Genomic DNA, 27,899 nt, shown 5'->3' on the forward strand with positions numbered 1-27,899 from the left:
GACTAAATCATTTGCTGTTCAAAATTAGTGAGCCTTGGTACCTTAATGCCATAGTATTTATATTCTGAGACAAGAGAATATAATTTACCTTATTCCAAGGCAATTAAAATTTTACAGCTACAATTACTTATTTCCCCACAGGATTTTGGTAATCATCCTTCTCATATAATGGACTTAAGGCCCCAGCACACCCAACATGTCCTGCTTACTGCTAGATTCGTCAGGTCTGTAATTAATAATTGTGTTTAATGTTGATAAATAAAATTGTCAGTGCTCCTTCCACTAATTGGTATTCCAGATAAGAGTTAATAGGTTTATTTATGCCTTAATAAAAGTCTTGTAATTTAGTTTTCCCTCTGCTAGGCAGGTCTTAATCTGTCATTACTTGTCTTATGATACTATCAGTGTAAGATGACAAGCATGGAAGAGCTTATTTACATTCAGTAGTACAGCAGATCTCCTGTTGCCGTAGTGAATTAAAATATTTACTTAAAAGTGTAAACAGAAAAAATAATAGTGATAGCTTGTAATAAGTAAAATAATTTCTTCTTATTATACATTACAAGAATAAAGCCAAAGGTTCAGAGTAAATAAAACAAGATTACTGCTATCTTCAGAGTTCGATTCTCATCATGAAGAATATATCATTTATACATATAAGAACCAAATTGCCTGTAAGCAAACAAATGAAATAGTGCATGATAAAGTTGGATAGTATTTTTTCACAACCATTCTCCTACTTCTATTTCAAAATACCACCATTTCAATGATGTCAGTGATTGAACTGGAATTATCATTTTTGAGTTCATGCTCTCCATAACTCCTACTGATAGTAAATCTGTCGTTTCTTCATTTCCTTAGATAGGTCTCCTTCTACTCATCTTTAAAGCTAGAAACATTGTCCAACATTTTTGTATTTTACCTCAGTAATCCAAGTGGCTTTTGAAACAGGAAAAAATGATTCTTGTCTTACCCAGAAGAAACTGGTATTGCAATGCTGTGCTTCCTTTTGCCAAGGCTCCTCCCTTTTTCTTCTGCTGGTTCTCCACTGCTGATCACATTCAAGATCAGCTATCTTTATCATTTTAACTCAAAAAATTTAGTCTTGTCCTACCTTTCAGTTTCAAAGACCATCTCACTTCTTCAGTTGTAATGACAACGATTAGTTTGAATGCTTAGTGCAATTTAACTAAAACTGGAACTATGCTTACTACCTAACACATAAGAAGACATAAAAAATTTTCCAAAAACCTCTCCTTCAAAGTGATTCTTGGTAAATATGAAAACATTGATATGTCAATTACATCTTTTTGCCCCATTAACCATGGCACTTCCATCTACATCTTTTTACATGATACAGTTTGCCTGCCAAAAAAACAGTATTTCTCAGTATTTCTCAATGTATTCAGTACCAAAGATGGTTTGCTATGTTTAGATGTTTCCCCTATGTTTAGAATCATCAGTTTAACCATGAAAAATAAACTAATAATAATATTTTTGGGGAACTGTGTTGTATCAAGTTATTATCCTATTTCAAAATTGGGATTCCAGTTGCTGAGAACCCCATATCTTAAGACACTCTCTTGGGATGAGGGGGAAAAAAAAGCAAAGCATTATCTCTGTTTTATTTCCATTGCAGAGTGGTTTAAAGGAAACATGCAGAGATAAGCTGACATAAGTTACTGTTTTGAAAGATAAAATAAGAATATAATGAAGCTCTACAAGGAACTGTATCTATAATCACTGGATAGAGAATTTATGCTTTAAGTGTATACATTTTAAGAATATCCCCACAAAGGATCAAAGATAAAACAAAAACATTAAGCTATGTATATTGTGATGCATAAAATACATGATTTACATAAAAGCAGGTATGTCACAAAAAGCATTTAATTCTTACATTAAGTGAATGAAAAAGATAATGGAAAGTGACATATCTTACACTGACAGGTGAAGACAAAATTCTCATTTACTTTTATATGGTAAAATAAAACAGTCAAGAGAATGAATTCAGTAGTACTACACAAGACTAAAATTAACTAAAAGGTCAAATTTCAAAACCTTTGTACATGTTTCAATTAATTATATTTGTATTCAAAATACTTGATCTATACTTTTTCTGATTTACTGCAGCACAGTGCTCAAACAAAACTACAAGACTAACCTTACAGAAAAAAATAGACAAACACTTAAACTTCTAATCAAGTTGAACATAAGAGATCATTCCAAGACATGCTGGAGTGAGGACCAAACAATGTGAAGGGAAACAGTTATGAATGTTGAAAGAAAAAGCATACATATTTTTTAAATTAGAAGCACAACAAATGTGCCTAAAAGCACAACTCCCAGAGTTCCAATTCTGTGTGATAGATTTGGGTTCTCCAAAATGCCTCAAATACCTCCTCAGAGCCTGGTCATCTTTAAAAGCCCTTTCAAGGCACTGAACCATTTCATATTGTAGATCCACAAAACACTTTCTTCCTTATCCTTACTCTCTCCTATGATGGAAAGTCTAATCTGGAAGTGCTAGAATTTCAAGATCTGATGAGAGAAAATGCCTCTCAGATTGCCTATTTACATTCAAATATTCTTCAAAATCACTCGAGTCAGTTTGCAGCTTTAAATCCTGTTTGAAATAGGGCTTGCAGAAAATAAAAGCAAAAGTATGCAAGCCTTTCTTTCAAATGTATTCCTACACAGCCTTGTCACTTCTGGAAATTTCATGTCCAACTTTAAATGACTTCTTAGTATTTTTGAACCAAAGGTTCTTCAGAGACTTTCGATCCCACGAGTAATGGAATCTCAAGTAATACATGAGCAGTAAGAACTTGATGTTCTTTAAAAATATGACCTAAATCGTTTGCAGTTATAATATTCTCAGCATGGTTCTTGCTAATTCTAAACACCAAAAAACTGTGTTGTGTACAGAGATATCAAGGAAACAAACTCTATCAAAATACTCATCTACTTCAATATGGGTAAAAGACAACTAGGGTATTCTAGCAAGTCAATTCAGCATACTGATGCAGAAGTAGAGATTATACTACAGTTTATCTTTTGTATTTGTAGATCTTATTAAGTAGTCTATATACAGGAATACTTGCAGTATAAACCCAGTAAATGTCCTGAAAAATAGTTTAAACTTTGTTTTGTATTGATACAGATTTAAGTTGCTGACAACAAGATGAGACATGAAGAGAGCACCTGAAACTCAATCAAAATATTTCTGATTAAATGGTTTTACTTCTGTAAACTATCCTCCTCTTAATATCCTTTATATATCCTTTAATATCCATTATTCTGTGACATGATTTTGGGACTGCAAAATTGCCAGGTACCAAAGAATAAATGAGGATAACAGCAATGCAGAGGAACCAAGTGAGATTTTATCTTAGTCTTCTTAGCAAAGACATCAATAGCTAACAGATGGGAATCAAGAGATGACATATCCAAAGACTGGCATTAAAATTTTCCATAGGCATAGTAGAATACACTTGTGAGGAGAGGCTAAGAAAATTAAGTAACTGTGACAAAAGGATCTCCTTAGAGAGGAAATACAATAGGGAAACAAGATGAAGATTGCTATATAGTGTGTAAACTGACAGGCATTTATTTCTCTGTCAGAAACAGCAAAATAACAAGCACAAAAGATGAAAATAGTATGAAAAGAATTGTTTTCAAGATGCTAGTAATTTCAGAAATTCTAAATTCACATCTGGAATTTAGATACATATCTGTAAAATATAGTAGGAAATTCGTGCAGTCAGTGGGGTTAGTATCCCAGGTTAAATATGTCCCAGCTTTAGGGTCCATGTTTAAATTAGAAATGTCATAGACTTCATATAAAAAATAAGGTGGTCTTCGGTAGAATATTTTTTGAATGTTAGAAAAGTGGAACAAGGTAACTAGGAAGCTTTTAAATATTTTGTTAACTATTCCTTAAATACAAAAAAAGAAGCTTTTAAAAAATTTTAATACATCACTAGAAATTTTTAAGAACAAATTAGCCACATATATATTGGCATGGCATAGGTGTATTTTTTCTTACTCACAATAAAGAAGTTCAGGTGATTTCTAAAAACACTCTTAAGCCTTCTATTTCCATGACCATATGTACTGAAAAGACTTCATAAAAACTAGTTCATATAAAACAGTAACAATTTCAATCATGTAAATTTCAAAATTCATGGGATATTTTTACATGTTTGAATCTACTACAATAATATTTTTTAATTTACCTGTTCTGCTAATAACATCCTGTAATTCTGTGACCGAACTGATTATTGCAGTCAGGAGATCAGAACTAGTAAACCAGTTGAGTGCTTCAACACAACGAATTCCTTCCTTATTGTGTCCTGTGAAAGAGAATTGTAGGGAGCAATAAAATTGAGTAACACAGATAAGGCACACTACCGTCTCTAAATCTTTCAAAAATTGATCAAAGCTTAGTGTATAACCGACAAACTAATTCCTCTTTTAGCATATTTTGGACTGTATTAAGTATTTTTCAACAGCTAATAAAGCAAACAGGAAAGTAAATGGAAGTCTGAGTTTGTGAAACGTTTTGGATATCACTCGTTCCTGGAGGGGAAAGCAATCTGGTAACAGAAAGAAACAGAAAGACTATATAATCTCCAGAGAAAACACATCAGACATTCTATATTAATATTTCACCTGAATCAAAATGCAATATATTTTTTTTCCATTTTGAGTAGGATAAAAATTGTGAAACTGATTTATAAAAGGAGTTATCTTTTCTAAAACAGATGAAACAGAATATATGGTAGTATCTAATTCCAAAACACAAAGTAAAAGTGTCAGAGATATCAAACAGTATGAATTCACATGTGAAGCACTGAAAGAAAGGTTACAGCTGTGCAGACTAAATAGTGTCTTTTTTGGGGAAATTACATTTGTCAAGAAATCCAGAAAATCCATTTGCTAAGATGTTAATACATGAGACTTTACACTCTATTACTAACATTATTATTTGTTATTCACTAACCATGTAATGTGACATAGCATTTATAAAACAAGAAAACAATTAGCTTACTTGACATATTATGTTTGCCTTTGGAGTCCCCTACACACACTAGAATTCCAGTGCCTTCTTTGAAGCCATTTATCAATGAGAAGAGAGAACTAGAAGATTGGGATAGAACTTTAAGTCTGTTGGCTGCCAAAACTGCAATCACACCTCTTCGGAACACACGTATTAGGCCTCTGAATTTTTGTTTCTTAATTTTTGCATCATCTTCCTTCTCCCTGTCTACACCAGAGAGAACATGAACTAGAGTCCTAATTTCCTGGTTGACTAATTCATAAACGTTGACCTGATCCTGAAGAAGGTCTCTTTGTATAGACATCGCACATGATCGGCCATAGAGAGGATACAGGGCACCTGCCAGTAGTGCACATGCTGCCAGGAGAGATGAATGCTCCTTCTGAATCTGTGTTAATGTATTTTTCACATAGAGATGTTCAAGGGCCAATTGCTCCCGTCTTTTTTCAAGGACACAGATTTTTTCTTTGCTTTTTTCTGCTGTTTCTTGGTATTCCTGGGATAAAGGAGGAGGAAAACAAAAACAAAACAAAACAACAAAAAGAAATATTAACTGAAGGTAATTGCTTAAATTTAAAAAAAAAATCATTTTACCTCAAAAAAAAAAAAAAAAAAAAGCTAACAGAACACTGTCAACAATATAGCCAAAACATGTCTTCTAGAAAAAAGCTATAGAAACACATACATGCAAACTAAACATCAATATGAGTAAAATTTGCACAGTTCTGTAACTGTAACTGCACTCCAGACTTTTGAAGCTAAACCACATTTACAACAACAGATCACAGCAAGTCCAACAGTACCTGCCTGTACACAACACAGTTTGATGACTCTGCTTAACAGTACACAATTACATATTCCTGTTTCAGAAAGAACATTGTTCTTCAAAGCAGAAAAGAAAGTATGAGAGGCAAAAAAGTAAGGAAAACTCTGAAAGATAAAAGTAGACAGATTGGTACCAGCTGGGAAAGGGGAAGTAAAGGTGATCTCTTAATTACTTTGTAATCAACCCCCTACTTATAAATTTACAGATTAATTATGTCTCATACAGAACAGAGACACAGTTTCGAAGAGAACAATGTAATACAGACATTTTTATTTTGACTACATCCATCACGGATTTTTTCCAACTTACATCATTTTTTTCCCTCTCTAAGTCTTTAAACAGGGAAAGAGGAATGTTAAAAACAGTAAACTCAAGTAGCAAAATGACGACACCAAAAACACCAGAACTACACTTAGACCATGCATGCTGGTTGGTATTGATGTCATGCATGTTCTTGTACCAGAATCAAGACACTATGCTGTAGCCTCAGAAGCTTAGATTGGATTCCTGATGCATTAGAGTCCTCTGTGATTGGAGCACTTGAGTTTAAACAGGATCCAGTGATAAAAGAAAGTAATTTTTATACACTTCACAAACAAACCACAAGCTCAAGTTAAGCTTTTTTCTTTCAAACTCTAGTTACCATATGTCAACACAAAAAAGTAGAATGCTAAGTCAGTATGAAAAACAAAAGAGAGGACTATAATAAGCTTTAGCTCCCTCTCTTGGAGCCCTAAACTGTGTTGTTAAAAAATGGGGATCAGTGTTTATTCCTGTGGGAAAACCAGGGCAAAACAGAACTAAAATGGCATCCATCAGCCATGTTTCCACACATCAACTTTGCTACAGGCCTCAAGCAAATGGATGCACTCTAATTTCTTCTGTCTCTTTCAATAAACACAGAGGGGAAAAAGTACATAAGCTATCACTAGAATTGAAACAAAGTTTACAAGTTTCTGTAAAAAGGCAACCCTGACAGCTCAGAAGGTCTTTAACCAAATAAATATTTAATTATTTTTTGGACAGAGGAAAGAAGTATTTTGGCTAGACTAGGAAGACAAACAGAATGACACTCTTTCATGACCAAACTTACACACATTCCTCTTTAAGAGGAAGAAATAAAACAACAGCAGGTAGATTTTGCAGATGTTTTGACAATACAGATATTGAGAAAGCAGCATTCATAAAACCTAGTGGTATGTAAAACAATGTAGCTTTATTAAAATACTTCCCACAACACAGAAGTAGAATAGATAACTAAACAATTTAATTACAAAATGCAACTCAGATGCCTCATATGTCACTCTAAAATTAAGTACGAACATGTACAATATTTTCAGAGCTACTGTATTATTTACAGTGTTTGATTTTTACAGAAAAAAAAAGCTGGTAGCATGACTGGAAGGAACTCAAAAGGTAAGCTGAATTTAGAAAACAACTTATGGTTTCTGGCCAGAACAGGTGAAAGGCCAATATCTGAGTAAACAAACATAAAAGTATGATCCCTACAGGGCTGTTAGGAAGCTATACTAACATTCAGTGCTCTAGCTAATTAAAGCTAACTTTTTTTTTTTTTTTTTTTTTTTTCAAATAAAGGGTTGCATTTAAATCCTTCTAGTTATATGGGAATAAGCAAAAGTGAACAAGACATTCCCTAACAACAGATTTTTTTTTTTTAAAAAAAGAAATATTGTCAATGTCTGATAATTAATTACAACTTCCACTTCATTATTTTTAAGACTTTCTTCGAAACTCAAATGGACAATTTTGAAAGAAATATAGCATGCTCCTCCTAAATGCTGGCAAGCCAGCTTCCTTGAGTGCTTCAATTCTGAGGGATTCTTGAGTGGCTTACAGATTTGCTGAATTTTAATTTTAAACATTTACTAATATTTACTAAATTCAGACACTACTAACAACAGAGTTTTATTCGACTTCTTTTTGTGTCCTTATATTTTATTTTGGCAAGAAAACAGAACTGAAAGCTAGAAATATAATGAAATTGATTTCAGAACATCTTTCTGTATCTCATTTGTTTTACTTTTCTGGGTTAAAACACTGAATTCTGATGTAATTGCAAGATATCACAGCCTTTACCTAATTTACCAAAAGCAAAGCTCCTTAACAACCAAAAAACCAAAATCTAATAAAAGACTTTTTCTTTTCCCAATCCCTAGAGGATTTTTTCCCCTTTCCTCTTATGGCAACATTTTGTTAATCTGCTGAAATTAACATTTTAACATGAGGGCTGCTCTGAAAGTAATGCCTCCTATTGTATAATGTTGGCTCAAGACATCAGAGGCAGGATGTTGGTATGGCAAGAGAGGTTGAACTTTCCCAACACTATTCCATTACATGTTGATGCCATGTGACAGATAGTAGCAGAGGGGCAGTCTGACACAATGGCATCTGACATGGAAGTGTGGATGAAGCAAAAGTGTGTCACTGAATTCCTCCATGCAGAAAAAACTGCACCCACTGACATTCATCGATGATTGCTGAACATTTATGGAGCCCAAACACTGCATGTGAGCACAGTGAGGTGGTGGGTGGTGGTTTTCAGCAGTGGCAAAAACAACATGAAAGACAAGCCACATTCTGGATAGTCGTGCACACCTGTCACATCCCAGAATGAAGAGTGTCTTGATCATTGCATCCAGACGAATCAACAAATTACAATCAGGGAACTATGCATGGAGCTAGAAATATCTGCTTCAATGCACTGAAATGATGGTGACAACACTGGAATATCACACAGTTTGTGCCAGGTGGGTCCCACGACTGCTCACTCAAGAACAGAATACATACAAATTTGTCAAGAAATACTGAATGAATATGACACTGAAGGTGACAATCTCCTGGTCTCCAAGATTGCATCATTAGCAGTGATAAGACTGGTAATGATGGTAGTGTCACCACTACTAGCAGGATTCTAAATGGCAGTCCATGGAGCGGTGACATGTGAAATCCTCGTCAAAGAGAAAGCTCAATATGCAGTCTTCAGCAGGTAAAAGGGTATGCACTGTCTTCTGGAATAGGAAAGGAGATCCTCCTGGATTTCCTACAACCTGGACAAACCATCAACCCTGAACACTACATCATAATGCTGATGGCTTGAACTTCCAGAGTCAGGCCAGATAAGAAGATAACCTTTCTCTTGCAACACAATAACGCCAGGACCCAGCACACTGTCAATCTTGGCTGAACTGTCCTATTGCACTCACCATACAGTCCAGATTGGGAGCCTTCTGACTTTCACCTGTTTGGGCCAATGAAAGATGGACTGCATGGGCAACATTTTTCTAAAACTACCACCATCAAAACAAATGTGAAACAGTGGGTCAATTTCATTGGTGCAGATTTTTACAAGTGTGGTATGCAGGCTGTTGTTTATTGCTGGCAAAAATGTATAGCTAATGATGGCAATGATGTTGAAAAATTATGTTTTGTGTTTTGTAGCTGAGAATTTGGTCTTTCAAATAGTGTTACTGTGCTCTTTGTATCTGTTGTGGTTTCCATGGAAATAGATAGGAGGAATTACTTTTGGAGCAACCTACACAGTTTCAGGATTTTTCTCTTACAACATATTTTTCTATATGAGAACAAAACCCTGCTGTTTTAAGCAGCTGCCACTGCTTAAATGGGGACAGATTAATAAATGCCTATATAATAAACAACAACTGCTAGTTAAAATTCAGAGGACATTTCCTATGAGACCGTGCACTGGCTAAGTAAATAATTTGTGTGAGGCTAAGGAATAGGCATAGTAACATTTTCAGAATGGCACCCTACCAAATCATGGGGACTGTTTTTCTACATAAGGCAGGGAAAAGGGATATTCATTTTAAGCTCAACTGACCAAGTATGAAAACCAGGAACAAAGAATGGCATTATCTGTATTAAGGCAACTCTGGGAAATTCTGCCTTACAGAAAACCAGTGAAACTGCCTTCTGGTTACATCATTCATCTGGTCAACAATAGTGATGTAGAATCTAACAATATCCACAGATCCTACCTTAAAGTCAGGGATCCTGGACAGTACAAGCTGGCAGCAGAAGCACTTGCAGGTGTTACTGTCTCCATATTGCCACATCCCATTTTAATTAAAAAGGAACCTTTCAAAAAAGTTCCATTTCTCCACTTCAGTTCTAAGACACCAAAACAACAGTCTCCAAGATATTTTACTCATACTGCTGTGCAGTTACAGCTCTGAGATAAATTTATAAAGTCATGAATAAAGATTTAAGACACATGTCTGAATTGACATTTGTCTATTTGCCTTCATATATGATTTCTATGTTAATAAGGCTACATTAGTGTATCTGCATAACTGATTCAGCACAGCAGCAATCATCCAGACTAACACAGCTAACAGGACCAAAATGTAGTAAGAAAAAAAAATTGAGTCTCACAAGAAGCAAGCAGTCAGGACTAAAACAGTCCTAACTGCATATATCCATGAACTCTATGGACCTCAAAAAGGTAAAAGTTTAATCAATATTTGCAGGTCCAAAATTGAAAAGCAGAAATTCAGAGGAATTTAGAATGTCTTGTTCCATGCAAACTGGAACTCTAGAAAGAACAAAGATGCAACAAAGTTCTGTTGAGTAATCTGTATACAGATGCTACACTGCCAAGATACCAACCCCATCAGTTTGTACACCCACATAACTTTAAAAAAAAAAAAAATGCATAGATATTTCTAAGGAAAAGCATTTCCTGCTTAGAAACCCAGCAGTTCTTTACAATTAGTTGAGAGATAAAGCATTTTCCAGAGGGTTTGCCTAATGCATAGCCCACAGCAGAAAGCCACATTTTTCAGTACACTGCTGTACTACGTAATTTCTAATACAAGCAATTTAAATCTTACACCTTTAGCTGTAAAGAAAAAGTCATTAGTAAGTGCTAGACCGAAATAAACAGCATTTAAATAGTCACTTGTTTCCTATTCTGAAAGAAATGAAAATTAGCACAGTTGCTGTAGTGATGCAGTTGTTTTTTTTAAATTATTTTAAAAATACACTAAAATTCCCAAATAATCTGAAATTGGTTAGAAGCCCAAGCTACTGAAATAGTCCATTAAATATTTACAAGGAAAAAAAATCAGAGAAGTTCACAGCACCATACCTGTGCCCTTGCATGAACTTCCCCAAGGAGATCTGAGTACTGCTGTTCCAGGCACTTTTTTTGTTTCTGCCAACAGCTTTCCTGTGCTTTCATCTGTTCAGCCATTTTGCTAATATCATCTTCCTGACTCCGCTGAAGCTCCTTCATAGTATCAGTCTTGTTCTTACAAATATATTCTAGGTGAGATATCTGCGTAACAGGTGTTTAAAAAGAAACATTATCTCCCCATGTACACACCTTTTGACTTTAATTGAACATATTAAATTAAGCACAGACTCTTTCAGTAGAAGATCTAAATTTTAGTTTCTTCAACGTATTTATTAAAAGTAAAAAGCCTTTCATGACAGAACACTTTCTTGAAACTTGCAAGACATATGTTAGAACAGTGGCTTTTATTCTGGCCACCTTTGTTCTTTCTTAAAGATAACTGCTGCATTCTGTCTTGGAAATCTGAACTGGAGATCTCTTGCTTACATTGAAAAAAAGTTAAATCTTGTATTGCTAAATTAGTAATCCAATCACACTAGTCCTCTAGTAGCTTGCAAGAACTGCAAGTAATAATGAAAAAAAGCAGTTCTTAATTTTATTTTTTCTTTCCTTAGAAAACCAGTGCTTTTCATACATTGAGTAGGAAAGTGACCACAAGAAGTGTACAGAAGATTTTTCTCAAAAGTAGTTCATTAGACCATGATGTCATTGCAATGAGCATGAAGAGATTCACTCTGTGATTCAACTTCTCAGTTCCCTTGTAAACTAATGGAGGAATGAATGAAGCTAACAATAATCTCCAAATACACGTACATATATTTTGTTATGAAAGAGTACCAGCAATGTATTTTTCAAATCAATCACATGACAGATCAGAAGAAAAATTCTGTTCTCAGAAAACAGGTAGACCACAGGGAGCAAGACTGCCCCAAATCCTTAAAAAGCTGATAAGTATGTGACGAGAGCCCTACAGCCCTCTCAATCAATCACAACAAGCTTACTAAATTAAAAAGGTGAAAGAACAAAAATATACACAAAGTCACTGTCAACAATATCCACTCCCTTCACTTCTGCTTTCTTTCCGCCTCTATGTTGAAATGAAAATAGAAATTTTGCCTGTACAGTCAGCCTCCATAGTCCAGAGTTTATTCTAATTTGTTTCTGTAGTAATTTTGATTGACTGTTAGGTTATTTACCAAATGATGGGAAGAGTCAGAATAATTCTCTGTTAACTAGCTCTGTCTCAAGTCTGCCCACAATTCCAGAATCAGAGAAGATTCTGAAAGAGCCTTTCCCTTCTGATGCTTCAATACCAACGTGTCCAGAGCAATCAGGACCTGGAACCATTCTACTAGACCACATCAGTCTAGGACTGCCCTGATCGAAGGTGTCAGAACATGCATGGAAAATAAAGAGTGGCATGTGTTAGCCAGAAGAGCCAGTTTAAGACATTTTAAAACACTTTTTTTTTTCCTAAAAAAGTTGAGATTTCCATGAAGAAGGGCCAAGTAAGTTTAGTAACACTAAAGTCACTCAGAAAACTGCAGTTCCTTCCTTGAACAAATATTAGCATACACTGACATACTTTACAAAAATAACTGTTTTCTATTGTATTTCTGTATAAAAATTTCATGGTCAAGAAGCCATAATTAAACAAAAAATAAATAAGCATTTCTTTCAGTAGAATATCTGAATCTTAAGCACATAATTTAAAGATGATGTTCCTAAAGTAAGTGCATTTTGTTTCTGTTTTATGCTAAAATAAAGACTTGCTTTATTAGTGTAAATGACTAAGTTCTTTGAATTGCTTCATCAGTAAGATTAATTTATTTTCTTTTAATTAGGTCCCTGTGGCTAATATTGGCTAGTACTATTAGCATGTCCTGCACAGAAAGCGGAGCTTAGAGACTTCATACAGACTTCAGTCACTTTTACATGCCCACAGCAATGGCATCAAACTGAGTTGTAGACAAGCCATAATTAATGGTATTGAATTATTAACGCCCAAATTCTTTTTGAAATAAGATGAATGTCAGTCCTTTTTAATGATACTGTGATGTGGACAAATGTCACTGAATTTAATAGAGGTAGCTGGTGCCTAAGGACACTTACCTTCTCATTAGCCCTGTTGAGGTCTAAGATCAGGGCATCAACATTCTCCTGCAAGACTGCACAAAGCTCCGACCAAGAGAATCTATCTAGGATGCCTTCTGGTTGTTTTATAAGCACACAGCCAGCTACCAAATGCTGGTACAAGCCATGAAGGAAGGTTAGCTTCTCCTGAGACAAAAAGAAAAATCAACTGTCAACTATGAACTGTGTTAGAATCCAAAGAGATACATCACACTTGTAGTAACGCAGATTTAAAAAACAAACAAACATGTAAGAGCTCATTTTCAAACCTTCTCAAAGGCAATGCTGTTAATATTCGCAGTCAAACATATTAAAGTTAGAATAGGAACACAGTTTGTACAACATCTGTATGATTAGAAATACCATATAAATACAGAAATCCCAGTTTTGCAGTGCTCAAAACGAATGCAACCTGACACTGCTAAAAATTTCAGTGCTATCAATAACATGAATGATGAAATTGCATTTAACACTTACAGGTACATTCAAGCCATACTTACTCCAATATCTGCATAGCACACAGAAAGCAGTCTCATAGCTGAGGAGCACAAAACACTGTTCAAACAACTGAGACTACAATCATTCAAAAATTTCTTTTGTGTGAAACATGTACAGTCAAATAGTTAGACAAAGCAGACTTACAGCTTCATTGGTAAAATTTCACAACCCTTATCTCTCTCATTTATACTGATTTTAGACAGTGGTATAATAAATTGATATGTTATAAATCCTCATTAGAAGCAAAAGCAGGCAATGGAAATTCCAGACTTCATCCTTTTAAATACACATATGCAACTTAGCAGCCTTCGTTAGAAAATGATAGAAAGCTGTACCTCAATAGCCACAAGAAACAGAGCCCTTATTCAAAGTCAATAAACCAGTGGAAAGGTTCCCATTGTTTTCCAGAGGCTCTGGATGAGGCTTTAAATCAATGAATTGCAGACAACTGAGTTGAGAGACTATGTTTTTTCTGACTCTTTTCCACTGCATTTCAGTGCATTTTCTCACAATTATTTCATGGTGTTTTAGGCCAAGGGGGGGGGGGGGAAGTAGTTTAGTTTGTTTTAACTTCATTTCTGGCAGATCAGTACTACCATCACTACATTTTTGCTAGAGCTGTGATAAACCAAGGATGATAATTATACATTTGGCATGAAAATAAGGGATCCCAAGACCTCAAATCAATTCACACATGTTGAATGCAACCACAGTTCAGTAGACATGCTGACTTTACAATATAACCAGGCTTCTAGTTTCCTTCGCTTTAATCATTATCTGATGTGTATAACAATTCCAGCTGCTTCATGTGGACACTATTTAAATACCAGACTGCTAGGGAGGTGGAAAGAATGGTTCCTTTTTACTCAAATTGGCATGCACATTTAAATTTGTGGAAATAATGAGCTCAATATGGACAACAATGATAAAGAAAATCACTGCTATTGCTAGTACAGAACTACTTTTCAGGGTGAAAGAAAGCAAGAAAATCAACACCTGTAAACAAATACAAGGAGATGGAGAAAAAATCCTGAAATAAAAAGTTTTGAAGCAATTCCCACTTACAGTACACCACAACAGGCTAACAGTTGCAAAGAAGAATTTTCAGATTTTACATCAGGCAGGCAAAATTACTTCAATTTTGCATTTCCTAACTATTAATTGCTATGTGAATCAGTAATTAATAACATGCGAAGACAACACTACTGTATGTCCCAGTGTACGGAATATTTTTGCTGACTTTCAAGCTGAAAGAAAAATTAATGTTCATCAGGTATAGCTGTTTAAATAAACTCAGTTGTTCAAAAATTCAGAATACCAGAAGAGTTAAGATATTAGTTCCAATACAGATGGAAGGAGAAAGAACATATCCTGAGATACTGTAGATATTAAATACGTATTTCAGAATACGTATCTTAAAATCATATTTTTGGAATAAATCTGTTAAGTCTAAAAGTAACCATCTGATGTATGTCAATGTATAAAGTGAGATTAAATAAAGACTCTTTTTGACAGTTGTCTTGTCTCTGGTAATACCTCCATATCCTTCTGGTAAGCCCTGGTAAGCTTCTGGATTTCATTTTCAGATTCTGCGGCACGTACTTTCTCCTCCTCCCAGCACTGCTGCACATTCTGTAGTTCCATTTGTAAAGTTCCTATTAAAGCCGTTCTGTCTGCACAATCAGTATGCAGATGATTTAACTCTTTATTGGCATTGGCCAGCTTATCCCGTGCTTCCTGTAGAACAGAGGCACAGAACAGAAAGGCTGGTAAGAACTTTGTTCCATGAAATGCTACATTACTGCAGAGCTCTGCAGCTGAAGGCTCCAGGCTGACATCTCCCTATCTACATCTTGCTACTAATAGATTTTTCAAAGCTGACAACTGTGAACTAGACAACATCAGAAATGTATCTCTGAAAGTCAAAAGCACCACGGTATGACATTTCCTTCTGAATTCAGAATCCAGTTCCTCTCTCCAAACGAGAATGCAAAAATCACTAACATAAATTATCCTCAGCAGAATGGATTGCTCTTAAAGACACTGAAAAGACACATTATTTTCATAAGTAAATCTCTGATCTATTACAGTCAGGTTGGTGGACAACATGAACAGGTACCGTGAACAACTGTACTTTTTATGGTACGGAAAAAATAATAACAATTTGAGGAGTGCCTTTGGAGGTGTGACCATGAAAACAAACAATTTAACAGAAATGGTTACAAGTACTTTCATGTTACCAAGACCAAACTCACAAAGAATTTATTAAATTATGCCTTTTAAGGTAATGGATTGCTGACATGGAGTGAATAAATACACATGCTTGCCGTTCCTATAAGAACTAGACTTCTGGAACTGCTACAGGTTGTTAAAACACTGCTTTTCTTAAACGAAATGAAAGCACTGTTTATTTTCTATAAGACCATAGCTGCTTATATAGGAAATATAAAAGACAATTCATTACACAAAGTCAACTTTTCTTCTTAATGAGAATATTTAAAGATTAAAGCATTGGCAAATTTCTAACAGATATTTATTGAATTTTATTACCAATGACTTAAAGAAATTTTTGTACTGCATACAAAACATGCATTTAGCAAACTTGATTTTTTCCATGAAGAATACATGTATCTGTTGCAAAAAAATCAGGAAAAAACAAAGCACCTAAGATTTTAAAATAACTTATAACAGAAGAAGTAGGCTTATATGTCCTGAACATAAATTAACTAGTAAAGTAAGAACCAATTAGAAGAAAAGAGATCGTGTCCAAGTATAAGCTAATATGAAGATTCAGTGTATGTTGCAGAAATATCTGCAACTAAACTGACGTGATAAAGCAAAAAAATCTGAGCAACACTGGGAGTAAAGACATTTTATTTTGGCAATAATATAATATACTATCAACTGGGAGATTAAATTTAACCACAACCTCAGGACTTTCTCAGTCCCTTGGCCTCTGGGGTAACCAGACAGGACATTATAGAAGTGATATGTCAGCCAAAAACAGAAACAAAATCCAAACAAGCAAACAAACAAAAAAAATCTCCTTATTCAGAAAGTAAAAAGAAGAGTTATTAAATGAGTTCTGAAGTGTTTTTAGCAATTCCCAGATACATCTTACTATAAGCAACTTTGTACTATGTATTAGCTTGATACCTACTACCTACATTAACATCTGATATACAAAAACTGGGGAAGGACATCTTTAATAAAATGTTCTTTCATGTGTGCAGAGCTGATTAAATAATTCCTTTCCTTTTAGATTTCTTCAGAAAAGTAGATACAGCTAGTTAAGAAAAAAAAAATACTAACATTCATTTCAATATAAAACAATACTTTACAAATTAAAAAATGTATATTTCTAGTTATTTCAGAAGTGAAATGACTGGACTGGTCAGTTGCAGAGACTCAGGTTGTGACTAGGATAAGGCAGCATGACTTCAAACTAGCTTGCTAGGTAGTTAGTCTGCTTAACAGAACACAACTGAGATACAGAGACTTATTCTGATAAAACAAAAAGATAATTTAAATCTAGAAGGATACTAATTGCAGAACTTTTAAATTCAATGTTAAGTTCATTAAACCGTACCTGAAGGTCTTGACTTAAAACATACATTTTGTCTTTGCATATCTCAAGCTCTTTTGTTGTGTTTTCACACAAAGTGTTCGTTTTCTTAAGCTGTGAAAAACATGAAGGTCAAAAAGGCTTTTAGAGAAAAGCAACATAATAACTTGAATATAAAGGAAGAATTATTTATAATAAATTTGTTTTCAATTCCTTTGACAATATTTATGCTTTCTACAATCTAAATAACGTGCCATTAAAAAAGATCTAAAAGCTCTTTTACAGTTATTAAAGATAAATAGTAGTGGTTAAAATCCCAAACTGAGCCCATTATTAACTTTCCTATCTCAAAACATCTGACAAAAAACAAGGACTTTGAAGTGTGTCTGAAATGTAATAAATTTAGATTATGATTTAGGGAGTGGTTTCAGAAAACAAGTTTTCCAAGTCAGTGGCCTTCTGCAGAAGGTGTCCAGGTACAGAGTAGCCGCCACTTTTTAGTAAAGGCAGCATAGCACTCACATAACCTGAAGAAGTAGCAATGTTCTCAAGAGAGGTACAAAAACTACTGAACAGTTTGGGGTATTAGAAGTAACCTACCTTAGAGGTGGGTCGTGACCAGTATGTATACCAGCTTCATTTTTCACTTTCAGAAACATCACTACAATCTGTGCTACAGCGTGGTTAGTAATACATATGTCTGAAATTAAGCACCAAATATACAGGTGCTATAGAAAGGTTATTCTTCGCAGCTGAGCGCTCAGAAGCAACTCGGAAGTCAAATATCCCATTTACAAAATTCACTAATTATTCTAGAGCCTATATTTTTGTTCTAACTCAGATAAGGAAACCTGGCAAAAAACTAAGGAAATAACTGCAGTGCATCACAGAATGCAGTAATTTTATTAGTTTAGCAGCCTTTTCTCTCTTCCCAAACCTATTCTAACATGTGCACTATACAGAAAGTCAAAAGCTTATTTTCTGTCAAAACCAAAACATGTGTACACCTTTCAGTCACACAGCCAAAGTAGATCATTTAATCTAATGTTTAACACACTAAGCTAAAAGTGACAAATGCCAAGTCTGTCGGCAGATTTCACATGTGCACACAGATGGAAATGTATATTAATAATTTCATCAAAGTATGTGATCATGTTGGAAACCTCACTATAAAAGTAACTGCTCCACAGTTCTTCGAAACTAAACCCTAAGTGGTGCATAATAAAACACCCTATTTTACTGCACAATGCCCTCTATCGTCCCTCTTAGTTTCATTGTTTTATAGGGAACAGTTTTATTACTAAACATATCCAACATACAAGAAGCCAAAAGCACTGTTATCTATGCAGGCAGGGACAATGAAAAAGGGCAGAGCGCTGCCCTTTCTGTGCACCATGAAGGTGCTCAGTGATCTCTGGCTCCGTATGACAACTTCAGGGTCAGTCACACGCAGTCCTACTGGGAAGTCTTGTGGCAGGTCATCAGTTGGTCCTGCTCTGCTTGCGATTTATTTTCCTTGACAGTTCATTCTTCTTTCTGTCAGAATACTCACTTTGCTTTCTTAGCAGCCACCCCCTTGGTCTCCCCACTGCTGTCTCTGGCACAGTTTCACAACAAAGCACATCACTAAGCCAAAGCCTGCTGAGTCGACTTTTCAACTGTGCTGCGTATCACGTGACATTCCTCCTCCCAAATAACAATTCACTGTGGGTAATATGCTCCTAGTTACTCTGCAGCTCCCAGACTTGGGTCTCAGAAGACTTTCATAATGACTGTACACGTCAGTTCTCTTATCTCACTGGGAGAGACCTAACTGTGCTTGCTGTTTACTAAAGTATAATTGTTTCCATGGTTACTTATTTTTGCACCCATTGAACAAACTCAACGGTATTCCAGGATACTAGGCTTTTTCCAGTAAGAGGGACGAAGATGATACAGTTTTGTTTTTAACATTATGAAGGCACAGCAAGGCTGTGTATGTGTAAAAACAAAAGATGAAACTTAAGAATGAAAAATCACTACTGGCAATTTTACAATCTTATTGCACCTTCATCATCCGTACTTGCTAACTTAATCCAAAGATAAGCTATTTACAATTTTGTACAAAAAAGCTTCAGAAAAGTGTATTTAACTTCTCTCTACAGCCTTTAAAGCCACAAATTCATAAAACATTTAAACCCAAGAGGATTAATTTAATCACATTAGCAATACAAATGAGAAAATAAATGCAAGATTGTGACTTTTCAGACAGTGAAATAAAAGGTCAGTAGAATTCTACCAAAAGCATTCTTTTTTTTTTTTTTTTCAAAGATAAGACTCACAAAACTGAAATGTATCAATTGTCATCTTAGATATCTTAACGAAATTACTGCCAAGGTACCAGTTTACTTAAAAAGACTGCAGGGAATCACCAAAAACTAGAGACTTCATAATAAACTCACTAATCTCAGCAGAATATGCCACTTCCAAAATATACAACAGAGTACATATTTGCATATCTGATATCAAAGAGTGTTGAGGCTCAAGTGGCATTCAGGATTATCATGTTATACACAGCCCATCAAACTCTTACACTGTTTTTTAACTGAAATCAGAGATTCAGAAGAACTATTTCCATGATTGTTTATTAAAAATAATAAGCCCAACACATTAAAAAAAAAGAAAAAAAAAAAAACAAAAAAAGGAAAAAATAGACCCTCTTCTTCCCTTTCCTCCCAAATGTAAGTGAAACTTCACTGTAAGGCAAGTTTAGAGAAACCGTAGTGACAGAGACTATTTCTTTTAGTATATGTGAAGCTGTCAGCATTCCCTCTCTTCTGACCTTTGTTACAAGCAAAGCACATGTACTGCTGCAGGCCGAAGGCAATACGTATAGAGCCAAACAGTGCAAGTGTTACCTCATTAGATGTGTCTTCCAGCTTGTTCTGGTAAGCTGTCAAGGTACACCTCAAAGTCTCAAGGACAGAGAGGCTTGAAGGTTTATCTTTGTCCTTATAAGTGCCTAAAGAAAAATACAGAATGAAAATTAAGCCCAAAAAGCCACAGAGAAAAAACTACTCACACTAGATGAGAGGTATTAAAATTAGTTAGGCTTCAATGACAATACAAAACACTGAACAGCAGCCTTGTTGTCCACAGGAGATAAAACTGGATAGTAACACTTTCATAATAAATACAGCTGAAAGACATTCGTATAAAAGCTTTAATACAAGATACAGAACTGTAAATTTTGAGTTATATTTTTACTTAATGTATTTGGTATGCAGTCTCACATACAAGTTCTACAGCGGTCAAATCTCTGTTATTCAGTCACACCAGCCAGCATTAAAACCGCACTATAACACACCTTGAAAAACATGTTGCCTGAAAGTTAAGAACATTACACTTTTCTTGACATTACTCCACTGTTGTGACTAAGCATGTAAATTATAATGTAGTACATCATTTACTCAAAGCTTTACTGAGCCAAAGATCACATGACTGTTATGCTTGGACAAGTCTTGAAAACCTTTTAAATGATTTTCAATTTCAGTCCAAAGGAAAGAATAATAATTTAAAAAATATATATTATCTATCTGCAGAGTCCTTCATAATGTTTCAATTATAAATCTTCATGTTGATACATCCATTATACACACATACTACACTTACTTATTAAACCTTTCTACAGAGAATTCTGATCTGGTGGCCTTAATCAGGACTTATAAACAAGTTTGAACATTCCAAAGCCTGTGGTACAGTGTGCTAAGAAAGCAAAACAACACAATACCGATCAAGAGATGACATCACAGGAGGTCAGCTGATATTAAACTTCTGTGAACAAACTTCCCCATTTTTCTCTGGCACTACAGCAAAACAGCAGATTATTGACAAATTCCTCTTCTTAGATTTTTTAATATTAGTATGCAACACATACAAATCTATTTTGTAACAGGCAGTAATATATTTTCTTCAAGCTTTAAAATTAAGGATGCACAGATTACCTACTATAGGAACATTTTGCAGTGATCCTACTTCACAGAAAAAAAAGTAGTGTTCGTTCTTCCATATTTCTAGTTCCAATGAAGCTATAATGCACAATTATCATCAATTTAAAATAATTCCTGTTAAGTCAATCTAGGGATTGCCTCCCACTCTATTTTTCAGTAAGCTCTTCAAATAACATATCTGAAGTCCAAACTTGTAATGATATCCTTGAAACTTACTTTTCCACTATCTTAATTTATCCAGGGTGGCTCACAAAGTCATATTATGCACTAAACTCTAAGTCTTTTTCTTGGGTCAGTCACAGTCCTCTATAAAATTCTGTCAGTCAGCAAAGGTGTCCTTACAGATTTAAAAGTTGTTGGATATCATTTTTTTTTTATTTTAAGAATACTGTGGCTAGCATTTCCAAATGACATATTACTCCATGTATTATGCAAAAATGATTTATCCTGCGGACTACATATAACACACCATTGCTATCTACACATACATGCAAATAAGAAATAGAATAATGCAAAAAAGAATAACAAATAATTTCTGAATTTTTTATTATGGGCTTATTTCCCAGCCCTTTAACACAAAGAAGCATAGAATATGTCTGAGTACCATTCAGAACTGGACACTAACATTTCTTGCTAGCCAGCCGTTACTGTCAAAGTCACACCTCAAAAAACAAATCTAGCTTTGTAAATTGTCTTTCAGTCATGGGAGCAAGGTCTGCCCTACAGCATAAAAGTAAATATAGAAAGAATGCATATCTCAAGCACAGGATGCTCCTCTGTAGTATCAGGTGCCTTCAGCAGACAGATACTTACTGCAGCTTCTAAAGGTCTACAGAGTCAGGGAAAAGCCAGACCTTTTCAATGGAAGTCCCTAAACCAAAACTGAGTTCTAGAATAGATAACAAAATGTTACATTTAAAATCAACATGAAAAAAAACCATAAAATGTTTTGTCACCATAGCTAAAGCAAGAAATGCCCAGGACTCCAGTCCTGTTGTCTCAAGACTTCTTTCTATTGCCCACTGTAGGAACATTTCGCACCAATACTACTGCACAGAGAAAAAAAGAAAAAAAGAAAAAAAAAAGTATTATTCTTCTATATTTCTCACTCCAAAGAAGCTGTAATACACAATTATCATCAATTTAATACTCATTAATTCAGTCTAGGGGTTGTCTTCCAATACGTATTTTTCAACAAGCACTCCAAATAATTTATCTTCATTTCTGAAGCCCCAAACTGCAATGCCGTCCCTGAAACATGCCTCTGAACTGTTTAATTTACATGATGGCTGCCAAGAACAGACTTTTGCCAGTAAACTTTCTATCCTGACATTCCTTGCCTTTACTGAAACCCTATTTTCTAGGCAGCTCAGCCTGCCAACAGAAATACCAGATTCCACCTTCGTCCATTAGCTGAAAACAAGCCCACACTTCCAATACTGGCCAAAATTTGTCTGTTTCTATACAACTTTGCAAGAGACATGCAACATAATCCAAATGGCATTATCTTACTGGCCCTTCTTCAGCAATGAGGAATTAAAAAACATTACTTGAAGCATTTGCCCAATGATATCTACGAGCTTCAGGGAAGAATTTTGAGAAGATACCAGGTTCTACAGAGCTCTGACAAGAGGTAAATAGGTGAGAAAACTCTTAAAAGCACTCCTTCAGACTTTCTACTGACTCAAGAAACTAACACTCATACCTCTTCACAGTCAATTCACTTTCTTGTTTTCCCCAGATTCATTCAACTACTTTTTTTTTCCCCTGAAATTTAAGACTTCACCAAGCACAAGTCCTATGGTTGAATAATTACAAAATGTAACAACCTGAATGGGGACAAACTGTTATCGTGCAGACTGGCCAGCAAGAGTAACAATGCTGAAGAATGCTTATGAAGGTTACTTGAAAAGAGGAAGATGTAGGCTAACTTCTTCTTTTGGGAATGAAAACGGAAAAAATAAATTTTTAAAATACTTTTTTTCTTAATCTAACAAGTATAAAGTCTCCTTTTCCTGCATAGCTCAAAAAGCATCACAACTATCAGCACTTAAATGGTGAGGCTGAACTCCTAACATTGACAGATTTTTAAGTAAAACTTTCAACCATTTGAGATGGAAGCTTAAAAATTGCAACAGAAAGAAAGAATTCCCAACTAACTGCTCATGTAGTACTAATTCTCCATTTCTGCCAACTAGACTATAGCAATTTATTGAAGATTTTAACTTCCATTGACAACAAGGCATTTCCATTTAAAATAAGACTTTTTTTTAAATGAAATAAATTGTTACGTAATAAATTCATAAGTACAACACATTAGGGTAACAGTGTTAAAAATGCTTGCTAAAAATTTCACACCCTGAAGCAAGTACCCTAGTCAGCATCCAGTTCTCTTTAAATAAGCTCTTTCAAATTTTACTTGAAACAACAAAGCAAATTAATATTGAAATATCACAGTTAAGGTAGGTCAAAACCGTTTTCTGGAAGGTTTATCACATGGGTGAGCAGAAAACCTACCCAGAGGACAATTACTGCTTTGGAACTATGCACTGGCTGCAGCATCCAGCTCCCTCCAGAACTGCAGAATCCCTTCTAGGCATGTGGAACTTTGCAAGAATGAGGAAAACAAAGTTTTGAAGAGCTTTTCAGTCTGACATATCTACAGTAAACCTACAGAGCCCATAGGTGTTACCCACAGGAATTACATTTGTAATTACAGAATAAATCTCTATCCAGTTTCCAAATGATATGATGAAAGCAATTTATCACAAATGCAAGGCTAGGTTTTTGAGGATGAGAAGTCTTAGGTTTCTCTATTCCATTCTAATAGTACCAACTCCTAAAAAAGATGCTTATATGTATATTTGTATATACACACCTTTCCTTAGATGTGCTACACCACCTCTTACACCTATTGCTGCTCAACAGTGCAGAAACCTATCATCACAATTTAAATAAAATAAATTCATTTGCCCTTTAAGCAACTTCTTACGTTTTGATTTTTTTTCCTAGTTTATTTGCTCTGGCAGTTGGAAGTTTTTCATGTCTAGCAGGAACTATATACATAAAATTATTTTTAGCTAATTTAAAATAGAAAAAGTGTACTGTTTCACTGAAAAAGAAATTAACACCTTTCACGTTAAAATACAATTTCCTAGCCACCATTTTCAATGTTTAAGCACATGGCAGTTTGCTGAGTGACAAACCTTACAATTCATTTAATGAGAACAGAAAAATATTTTTTGTTTCATATTAGATCAAATGAATGCAAGACAATACTAGTGCAAAAGCAACAGTAAAAAGTATTGTGTTATATCATGTGTCCTACACAACCTTTTTGAATATATGACCTTTATGTTGCTGAAGGTTGCCTCTGAATTTGGCTCAGTTCAGACAAAACATCTGTTCCCTTTGCAGGTATACTGTAAGGACTTTTTTCTCAGTTGGATTTAGAGCACAGCAAGTGAGCCCTTTTCTGACCGATCATATACACCCCAGCATTTGTAAATCAAGCTCTGGGCTGACAACAGCAAGTCCACATTCCGTCACCCTTTCTCAGCTAGCAAGGCCATTTGACTGCTGTGAGAACTGCTCTTATCATGTCATCAAATCAAAGCATGTTGAGAAGAGGGAATGCAAGAGGCATCTGCAGAATTCCCACAATGTAGTGACTTTGGAACATTGACAGATGCATCTGTCATTTTATACCTTCAACTAACCTGCTGTCCGCTGGCCTGACATAGCAAAGCTGTCCAAGAGTAACTTCAGCTCCATCATGTTGTTTTCGTATGTCTCTGTTACAAAGACCTGGTGTTTCTTGGCCTTTATTTGACAGGAGATGCAAACAAGAGGGGAAAAAAGAAATCCATTAAAATAGCAAACATAAGCAGGACATATCACAATGTTCTTGTTGCCACTGAAATTTAAATTCATGTTATATTTGTCACTCCTTGAGTCAAGAGAGCTAATATTACCATAAATAATTAACAGAGTTTTAGAGAACCTTGAAAGCTATTGAAAATAAAAGTATAAGCTCCAAGTAGAGAAGACAAAAATAAAAAATGATTGTATTTAAAACTAGTTTTAATCTTCTGCTGCTTTAAAAATATCTTAATGACTGCTAATTAACCACTGTCCAACAATGCAAGCAATGAAATCTACCATTATAACCTACAAGGACATCCAGAAAGACAACAAACTACTGGCAGACAGGCTAGAAATTCATTATTTGGCACTCTGTCAAATCCCACACCTATTCTCATTGCAAATCTGTCTACTTCAGTTGTTAGTATCTTTCATGCTCAATAGTGATTTCTTCAATCTCAAAAACTCTTCCTTATGGATGGAATATCAAACAGCAGAGGTCATCAGCTTCTAGCTCTGAATTTTCTTAAAGAAAGCTGTTCATTGAAACCTGCTGTTCAAACTAAGATACTGGACTTCCATTAAGTTTAACTGTAATATAGCAGAGTTTTTAATGAACACAATTTAAAGACTGGCAAATCATTCTTTCAATTTATATCTGATTTTAAAACTCTCAGCTTTCAAAGACTGCTATTACAGATGCATCCACAATTCTAGACAAGACTAACATCTTGTTGGGCGTACACAGTTTTGATTTCTCAACAAAATGCATAATTTTAGAAGACCACAGACAAGATGTGATATATCTAAGGAGATTTTTTTAAAAAGAGGAAATTAGATTTACATAATTTTTCGTAATTAATTTCATAATTTCATAATTCCGTAATGACAAAAGTTAAGTTCAAAGATGTCTCACCATTCTTAATTACTATTTTATAAACTCTTAGTGCCCATGTTAGTAATTTCTACTTCTACTTGATTACGAAAGACTATCCTCTTTGCAGTGAGAAAAATCCTACTGTTTTCTATAATATCTATAAACTATTGCTTTAGTTATGCTTCACTGCACATGTAAAGACCCCATCAATTTCTTAAGTATGGAAAACATCCTTCCTCAGAGAACTTCTACATACTGATAGTATATAACTGGCAGGCAAAAAAGAAAAAAGAAAAAAAAAAAAAAGAGACATGTATTTAATTCTCTGCAGTGTTCTTCACTACTCAGTTTAAATATTTTATAAATTTGCTTTACTCTTTCAATTTTAATTATATGTACTGTATATCAACTAATATATTATTCATATGTGTATTTCAATGTTAGGTTCCCTGTAGCATTTACACGCCTTTCCTTATGTGAGAATTTGTACTACTCTTCATAAAAAATTTCCAAACCACTTCCATATATTTAAAAAGTGAGGTTTTAATTCTTACTCTATAGAATTCTGTATGTAGACAGAGCTTAAATTTGCTAAAATTCAGTAAAAATAGTTTATAGGATGTGAATATATTAAATCCATTTACTCTCACGCACTGATAACATCTTAAAGACCTCACATGTTACAAATAAGATAATGTAGCAACATGATCAGAATCATAACAAAATAAATCCTCTTTTTACATAAACCACCACAGCACAGACAAGGTCAAACTCAGCCTTCCTAGAAAAAAAAATCCTTTCCCATGGAAAAGTCAAATGTGAGAGTTCTTTTTCCATCTATCTTTTGGGTTTTTGTTTTTGTTTTTTTTTTTCATTTTGGTTAACCTACCACAATTTAGGCATATTGCAGTTTATTTAGTCTTCACTGCTTCTTTGTGCTTTGTTAACTGCATTCATATTCTGTATGCCAATTTCAGTCTTTTACACTGGCAACAAAGATCAAAGGGAAATCCTCAGACTAGCCAGTTTCTCCACACTTCAGCTGCAAAGAATTTAATATACTTCCTAAATCCCATTTTCACTCTCTTCCATTACTAGAAGCGAAGAAAAATACTGTGAACTACAGTGCTGGAAATCCAGACACTGGTTAGGAGTCCAAAAGAGTCTGAACATATCGATCTAATTTCTTAAGTCTCACTGACAGGAATCTAGTAAGAATGTGTAGAGTCATAAAATCATGGAATAATTTAAGCTGACAGGGTCTCCGGAGGTCATCCAGTCCTTCTCCCAACTCAAAGCAGGGCCATGCTTGAAGTAAGGTTATGCTGTTCAGAGCAATGTCCAGGAAAGTTGTGAGCGTCCTCGAGGATGGAGATTCGACAGCCCCTGCAGGCAATCTATTCAAGTACATCACAATCCTCTGTGAAGTTGTTTTTTTTTGACTCCGCAAAGGTAATTAGAATTTCCCTTTCTAAAACTTCCGCTTCCTCTCATACCTGGCATGGCCCACTGCTAAAGAGAGTGGAGCTCTCTGTTCTACACAAGTTTCCATGTGATAGCATTCATGGCATTCAACTGCTACATGCATTTATTCTTTCTCAGATGCAAGACTTCGCACTTCTTGCCTTTGAACTTCCTGAAGTTCCTGTTGAGGCCCATTCTTCAACTATTTTCAGGTCTTTCTGAAGGGTAGTGCAACCTATCTGGTAAATCAGTCAATGCTTTGAATTTCTACCTGAAAACTTACTGAGAGAACTCTCTGACCATTATCCCAGTCATCAATGAAGATGTTAAACATCTGCTAGGATTCCGACCCCACTGGCTTTATGCTGCTGCTTACAGCCCTCCACAGTTGTCCCACAGTTCAGCCAATTTTAAATCTACTTGACTCTCCACTTACCTAGTTTGCCTGTGAGGATGTTATGGGAGGCAGTGTCTAAAGACTTATGAAAGTCAAAATAAACAACTT

General features: G+C 34.9%; 1 protein-coding gene across 12 annotated transcripts in view; it reads right to left on the reverse strand.

Moving 5' to 3' along the window:
- CCDC171 (coiled-coil domain containing 171) overlaps window positions 1-27,899 on the reverse strand; it is a 178,313-nt gene that overhangs the window by 101,812 nt on the left and 48,602 nt on the right. For 10 of the 12 annotated variants that reach the window (XM_090132595.1, XM_090132594.1, XM_090132596.1 and 7 more), the window contains 9 exons: window positions 24,909-25,011; window positions 20,098-20,201; window positions 17,225-17,314; window positions 15,172-15,372; window positions 13,117-13,284; window positions 11,017-11,205; window positions 5,054-5,558; window positions 4,239-4,355; window positions 974-1,051 (listed from right to left, as the gene is read on the reverse strand). In XM_090132595.1, the coding sequence (XP_089988721.1) occupies window positions 974-1,051; window positions 4,239-4,355; window positions 5,054-5,558; window positions 11,017-11,205; window positions 13,117-13,284; window positions 15,172-15,372; window positions 17,225-17,314; window positions 20,098-20,201; window positions 24,909-25,011 (1,555 nt within the window). The remainder of the gene's footprint in view (window positions 1-973; window positions 1,052-4,238; window positions 4,356-5,053; window positions 5,559-11,016; window positions 11,206-13,116; window positions 13,285-15,171; window positions 15,373-17,224; window positions 17,315-20,097; window positions 20,202-24,908; window positions 25,012-27,899) is intronic. The other 2 variants (XM_090132586.1, XM_090132590.1) reach the window with 2 other exon arrangements.

This window comes from Phasianus colchicus, chromosome Z (genome assembly GCF_987193195.1).
Source record: "Phasianus colchicus chromosome Z, bPhaCol1.hap1.1, whole genome shotgun sequence".
NCBI classification, from domain to species: Eukaryota; Metazoa; Chordata; class Aves; order Galliformes; family Phasianidae; genus Phasianus; species Phasianus colchicus.